General features: G+C 59.6%; 1 protein-coding gene across 2 annotated transcripts; it reads right to left on the reverse strand.

Annotated features, from left to right (window-relative positions):
• Window positions 1–457: 457 nt before the first annotated feature.
• Window positions 458–6,653, reverse strand: LOC112669553 (double homeobox protein 4-like protein 4). Of its 2 annotated transcripts, none has more exons than XM_049096044.1 (5): window positions 4,931–6,653; window positions 4,377–4,550; window positions 4,052–4,157; window positions 3,347–3,501; window positions 458–1,992 (listed from the first exon to the last, which is right to left on the reverse strand). In XM_049096044.1, exons 2-5 carry the CDS (start codon window positions 4,530–4,532, stop codon window positions 1,105–1,107), a joined length of 1,305 nt encoding a protein of 434 aa, XP_048952001.1. In that variant the 5' UTR covers window positions 4,533–4,550; window positions 4,931–6,653; the 3' UTR covers window positions 458–1,104. The 2 variants fall into 2 exon arrangements, with proteins under 2 accessions (XP_048952001.1, XP_048952000.1); XM_049096043.1 differs by having other exon boundaries at window positions 4,347–4,550.
• Window positions 6,654–7,222: the final 569 nt, after the last annotated feature.

Below are 7,222 nucleotides of genomic sequence, written 5' to 3' on the forward strand. Positions count from 1 at the left end.
AGTGAGAGACAGAGAGACAGAGGAGAGAAAGAGAGAGAGAGATTTAGAGAAATAGAGGGAGACAAGCATAGAGGGAGGAGGCGACCATGAGGGAGGAGTGGGGAGATTCACTGCCCGCCCACGAGGATCGGGGTTAGGGGTGAATTAGGCCTCAGCTGACACCGTCACGGCCAGATCGCGTGCGTGGAGTGTGCGTCCCTGGGCATCCCCGCGACCCCTTGGAGGAGTGCTCACACAAGCAGCGCCTCCACCAGTGATGGTGGCTGTGTGTGGGGAGGGTGAGTGAGGGCTGTGCGTGTGTCTGTGCCAAGTTGGGAGCTGCAGGTGGGCGTCTTGGTGTCTCCGCAGCCCGTTTCGGGCACAGGCACGGGAAGGATTGCGAATGTTGCGAGACAGGCAGGAACGAAGGGACCGAAGGCCCAGGGGACAAATGACACCACGAAATCGCTCGGGGGAGACAGAGAGATGTTTATTGTAGCCATGGGTCACCCCGTGGAGCTTGAACAGCCGGGATGAGGTTTCCTCAGGTGACTCTTGGCAGGGAAGAGAGGTGACCCGGCTGAGGGAAGACCTGTGACAGGCTGACCGCTAACGTCTGCTGCTTCCTGAATAGCCAGGGACCCTTGAGGGTCCAGGGGCCTGCTGATGGGTCCCACAGAAGGAAAACACATGCACATGCACAAAGGCACACACGCGGCTGAGGTTCTGGAACGCACCCCAGTGGGACCGTCTCACACTGACCGCCCCGAGTGGCTGTGGCCACCCCTCTGGCTGCCACTTGGTGACAGTTGGCAGTGCTCTGGGCAAGATGCCAGGCCAAGGCCCCAGGACATTCCCGCCGTAGCCTGGGACAGGAGGCTGACGGGGGAGACCTCAGGCTTTGCCCCTTAGGCCATTCCCACCCTGACAGCCTAGATGCATCCGAGTCCCTGGGCAACACAGTCCAGACCTGGAGCATGATGGCTGCTCCTCCTGGCCTCAGGCTCCGTCCGGCCCCTGGCTGAACTGAGGGTTCCCCCTCCTCTGAGTCACGCTAGGGCCCCATGTTCCCCTGGATGCCTGAATGAATGGGTTGGGCGTGGGGAGGACAGGTCCTCCCTGCTCCTAGGCCTGAGGCCACAAGGAGTCCTGTAGCATTTCCAGCAGAGCGTGAAAATCGTCCTCGCTGAGGGGTGCTTCCAGGGGTCCTGGAGGTTCGTCCTCCTGCAGAGTCCCCACCCACAAGGGGTGGACATCTTCTTCCATCTCATCGGCTGAGAAAAGCTCTTGTAGGAAACTGGAGGTGTCCGCACACAGCTGGTGTTGTGGGGGCAGCGGGACACATGGCCCTGCAGGAGGGGGAGGCTGTTGCCACCAAGCGGGGCTCTCCCCGGGGGCGGGCTGCTGCCCTGTCCCATCCTGGGACCCTGCTGTGCCCATGACTGCCTGGGAACTTTGGCCCCTCCTCGGCGTGGCCTGATCGGTGCCCGAGGGACCTGCATGACCCCAGTGTTGAGGAGGATCAACAGGCGGAGGCCGCGGGCCAACTTGCGAGGGCAGGGGCGCCTTGCTGGGGTGCTCTTTCGGCTGCTGGCATCTCCCAGGGGAGGGGAGGCCAAGGTCAGCATGACCTGGTGAGAGGCCCCCTCCTGGAGTCAGTTCTGGGCAGCATCGGCTCCCCAGGACTCTGGGAGCAGCAGCGATTCCTCCTTGCCCACCTAAGGTTGGTGTGACCAGGCTGGCCCCCGGAATCAGGCGCCCAAAGCCCCCACAAGAAACTGGAGGGACAACAACCACGGAGGAGACAGGAGGTGTCCCTGCAGCCTGCGTCTGCATGCTTCCCAAGGGATCGAAGGGAGCCAGATTTGGAGAGCTCCTGGGGACCCTTGACAGGTGGCTTTGGTCCAATGGGACCGTCCCGCGAGGACTGGGTTTGTGGTTTGCCGCCAAAGCATTCTCGGGCCCACTTGGGCTCTGCCCTGGGTGCCGAGCTCTTCTGTTCTGAAACCAAACCTGGGACAGAGAATAGGGGTTGTGGCCATCAGGAGGACGGGATGCCAAGTCTGCTTGCCCGTGACCTGCCCTGTCCCACCTCACCCACCACACACACACACCCCGCCCTGTGCTCTCTCCAGGAAAGACGCAGTGAATGGTTGGGGCTGCACCTCAGGCCACGGCTGTCCCTACCTTTCCATGGGCCCTCGAAAACCACACGCACGCCCTGGGCAACCTTGGCCACCTAGCCGGGAGCATACTGGGCCTGTGTCACTTCGCCTGGCAGGTGCTTCTGCTGCTCTTCGCTCCCTGCCCTGCCCTCGCCTTCTTTGCCATTTGCGGCCTGGGGATCAGCCGTGCCCTGAGTCCTGGGACCGAGACTCAGCCGACGGCCTGCCCCACTTTACCCAGGATAGTCCACGTCCTGAGGTCTGCTCCCGGCTGCCCTCAACACCTCTGTCCCCATCTACTCTTGGGTGTGAACGTGTGGAAAACCACATCCTCTGCCTCAGAGCCTTGGACTCATGGCTACGGGGTCTGACTGCAGGCACATCTGTGATGGGCCGAGCGAAAGGCGTGGGCAGCCAGCCCTCCACATCCAGAACAGCTACGTTTGCATCGGCCCTCCCTCCCGTCCTGGCTGGAGGAAAAGAGGAGCTCAGGTGAGCTCCTGGAGTTTCCCCTCTGACCCTGGAAAAGACGCGTCAGAGGAAAGCCAAGGCGTGCCACCTGAAGCAGCCTCCTCACTCACGCTCTTGCACCAACCAAGAGTCTTTCAGAGAATCTGCCTATATCTCCCTGAAAGCTGCCTCACACCTCCCATCCCGTAAAGCGCTGTGTGCAGAACTAAGGCAGAAGAGCCGCACACAGCTGGGCTCCCCGAATCCTCTCCCTCACCTGGATTAGGGCCTGTAATCCCGGCTGATTAGGTTATCCACACAAGCTGTGGCTCCTGGGCAGGATCCGTTTTAGCCCCGTGGTCCTGAGGCCCAGGGCAGCATCACACCGGTCTCCACACAAAGGACGGCAAGCCCACGCACACTAATGGCATCTTGGGGGCGTACTCAATGGATAAGCGGGCTGAGTTTGAAGCCGCTGAGACTACGGCTTCTCTCGAGAGGGGCCAACTTGGACATATTCCCACTTTGGTCCGGTCACCATTTCTACAAGCATGTGTGCTAACCAACATTGAGTTTGGAAATTCTTCCTTTGGACGGGTTCTCCCGGGCTTAGTCAACACTCTGCCCCTGGTGCCTCTGCCCCACACCCCGCGGGTACCCCCTCCCCAGGAGCCCACGTCTCTCCAGCACCATGTAAGGGCCACCTTCCCTTCCACAGGGAACAACGCCCATGACACACTGTAAAAACTCACCTGAATTCTGGCTTCTGGAAGGCCTGTTTTTCTGGCCAGGCTTTCCCTCATACCAATGCCAGGAAACCGCTCCTCCTCAAAGGCTTGAAGGAGGATACTGGTTTGGGATGCAGAAATGGATGTCCGTTTTCTCCTGCCTTCCTTCGGGACTCGACCTAAAGAGAGAACAAGGTTGGAGAGGAGGGCTTGGACGCCAATAGCACAGCCAGTGTGGAGACAGAAGTGGGTGTCAGGGTGTGTGTGATGGTGTGTGATGGTGTCTGAATTCATATGACTGCGTGTGTGTGTGTGTGTGTGTGTTAGAGAGAGAGAGAGAGAGAGAGAGAGAGAGCGCTTTTCTGCATGTTCTCTGTCTTCATAGGCTCTCCTTCCCTGAGCCCAAGGAGACAGAGCCTGGACCGAGCCCCAGAGCCAGCGTTTGAATAACAATGGTGAGTTGATGGAAGAAGAGGCCTGTGTCCTGGCTAGCAGGTTCAGGACAGGAAGATGCAGATACTTCCTGACCCAGAAACAGCCCGCCTGCTGCCTGCCCAGGAATGGCAGGCGGGGTGTCGCCATCTGGGGTCACAAGGGTGGCTAGAGCCTGAGAGCAGAGCTTGGGGCCCTTCCTGAGGCTTTTGCCACGGCCAGGTCAGCACACAGAGACACGTTCCTGTGTCAAGGAGTGGCTCAGGAGGGGACCCTTCTTGGGTGCCGGGGAGTCACCTGGAGGCTGTGCCTTTCCATTCGGTGGCCCTTCTCCTTGGGGAATTCTGGAGTCCAGTCGGCGGCTCTGCCTTAGCTGTCTCGTTCTCTGGTTTTGGAACCAGACCTAAGGGGCAAGAGAAGAAGCAACGTTCAGGGAACACGGGAGGGCAGGAAACCCCACACATGTGGCAGGGACATGAGGCCCCAAGACCAACCAACAACCCAGAGAAAGCCAGAGCTGGCTTGGTGCCTCCAGTGGCACGTGCTATTTGCATGGCCCTCTGGTGTACAAGGAAGTAGGCGTTGGTCTAACCTGAGGAGCGAGAAATGTAGGGAAACCTACAACAGACGGCATGGGGACAAGAGTCATTTCTTCTTTGGTCATCCGCATGGGCAGAGGATGCAGCTCCTGCTGAAGTCCCCTGTAGGGAGCTGAGGCACTTTGACTGACCAAGAAGACACTGGAAACGGGTGTCATTCTCCTCACCAATGGACCCATGCGCAGGCTTCCTCTGCACTGGAGGGAAAAGACAGGTGTGCCGTCATGGATAGGCATACGTGCGTCTCTATGTGTCTCCTCCCCACCCCTGTAGGAGGACTCACAGTGTTTCATGTGGGGAAAGTGATTGGTCAGGACACAGGATCTCTGGGGACACTCAGCCCATGGGCATGGACCTGTCGTCGGGCCTCAGACCTTGGGCCCCAGAGTTCCCTCGTCCCTTGAGTGAAGGTCTTGGAACGACCTCCAAGGGCAAGGTCTCCTAGGCCCCCCACACCCCAGGCCGTAGGTTCTGAGCTCCCCAGCTGACCACGCAGAAGGACGGGCGAACACCTAGCCCCACGTGCGTGCACTCTTCCTCCCCCAGAGTCCGTGAGAAAAGCACTGGGGCTGCCTACCTGGATTCTAGACTCGGAGATGGCCAGCTCTCGGGCCAGGTGTTCTCTGGCAGTGATGCTGGGGTAAGGGTTCTTCTGGAAGAATGCCTGCAGGGCCCCCTTCTGGCTTGCCGTCAACACGAGCCTCCTTCGTCGGGGTGCTCGAGGGAGTGGGCCTGTGTGGGGAAGAGAGCAGCGACGGGAGGAAGGCTTTCAGAGGAGCATCGACCGGTGATGTGCTCTCAGAGCTCCTGTTTCTGGGATGTCGAAAACGTCCCCATCCAGGGGCACCCATCCCTTTGCCACTCATGGACCCACCTAAGCCTGAGGGGGTTGTTCCACTGGACACAGGCCGTTCCGCATCTGCCCTTGGGAATGGGTGATTGTCAAGGATCTAGGGAAAGGGCAGCCTTGAGCTAGGTATGTGATTCCAGGCCAAGGTATGGAGAAGACCCTGGGTGGGGGTCCCGGTGGGCGTCGGGTTTGAAGAGGTGGTGGGGCGGGGTGAAAAGCCCGTCGGGAAAACCAAAGAGGACCATATGTCCACCAGGAAACCTCAAGGGAACATGTGAAAACCCATGCCCACCGTGGGTCCCTTGAGGTGAAAGTTCTACAGTGGTCAACTCGTCTAAGAAGTGATCCACCTTGACCCAATTTCTGCGCCCCGAGGTCCAGCCGGCAGCCTTACAGAAGCGGGGCTCCTGCTGGGAATCTCGGCCCAGTCCAGGGTTCCCTCCCCCCGCAGCCCTATGCAACCCTCTCTCCAGCCCCTTTGCCCAGACCCCAGGGGAGCCCCGCCCTCCCACGGGCGTCCCAGCCATCCGGGTGGTGACTCCTCTTGTGCTTAAGCCTGGAAAGTCGCCAGAGCCCCTGGGCATCCCAGCAGGAGCGGGGCCCCGATGGCCACTCACCGCCGGGGGTGCTGCTGGAGGCCATGCTGCAGGAGGAGCTCGCTCTCGGGGCGCCGGCAGGTCGACTGGGCTGGATGCGGCAGCGCGGGACTTACCACGGCCTGGGTGGCCCCGCCCCAGGAAGGCCCACCCCTCGGCCTTCCCACAGCTTCCTGGGTGGCTCTGCCCTCAGTGGGGCTGACGTTGGGCGGGCCAGGGAGGTCTCCCGGGACGGGGCCTCGGGACCACCCGAAGCAAGAGTTGGAGCTTGGCCTGCGTCGCATGGGCCCGCCCCCTTCCCGGCACCCACAGGCCTCTCGGGATCTCAGCTCAGGCACAGAGACGCACCCTGAGGCCCTGTGCACCGTGTCTCTGCCCGGACCCCTTCGTGGCCCTGGTACAAGGGCTCAGGATTCCGGCCCCACCTCTGGGCGCCCGGCACGAGCCTCCTGCTTCGCCTCCCTGGAAAGTCATTTTAATTTTTTTCCTTCGTTTTTTACTTGTTCCAGTTAAACTCGTGTGGTTTATTTCTTTTCACTTTGGTCATTTTTCATTCGGAGTGTTCCACTTTTCCTTTTTAGGTGTATTTGTAGCAATGACTTTGTAATTTCGAGATACATATGTATATATATCTCCAAATTATATGCATACGTTCATATATATATGGATTTTTTTTTAAACAAACATATACTTTGAGGTCCCCGTGGGTTTTGAACCCTGGGCCCGCCAATCTGGACTGGTCAGCCTCTCAGTCTGGTCTGGAGGCAGCCTCGGAATCTGGGGAACCAGTTTCCAATGACACCAGGCGCCTCCCAGGCGGCTCCCCGGCAGCTCCTGTGAAGCCGCACTGGCCAGCAGGGCAGGAGAAGGAAATCAGACCCCTTAGATAGGAGGCCCATGAGCGGGACCTTGGGCGCCAGCCATCGTCCTCCGTGTGCGGATGGGTGGCACCTCGATGGTTTGCCTGTGGGCACGAATGAGCAACAACCTTGAAGGAAAGAACGCAGAGCACCCGTGGACGAGGACCATTCGGGGCAAGTGCGTGTGTTACCACGTCCTTGGGCCACGGAGGCAATGCCCTCCGCAGCCTCATAGGGACTCAGGCCTACCCCGGGGAGAAGAGTGCGGGCTCCGTCCGAGCCCATCCTGTTGTGGTCAGACAGGCTCCAGCTGCTTCCCCTCGCTCTTGACCGCCCTCTGCTGCGCATGTCCGCAGGGACATGAGGTGTCCAAGGAGAGCGTGGCTTAGTGACCTGGGAGACCCGGGAAGACGGGTCCAATCACCTGCAAAGCACATGAGGAAAATCATATCCCCCTTCGAATCTGTACTTTTGTATCCTTCGGGTAAATACCTAGTTGTGCATTTCTGGTCTTGGGGTAGTTCTATTTTGAACCCGAGGAACCTCCATTCTATTTTTGTACG

Source organism: Canis lupus, chromosome 17, assembly GCF_003254725.2.
Source record: "Canis lupus dingo isolate Sandy chromosome 17, ASM325472v2, whole genome shotgun sequence".
Lineage (NCBI taxonomy): Eukaryota > Metazoa > Chordata > Mammalia > Carnivora > Canidae > Canis > Canis lupus.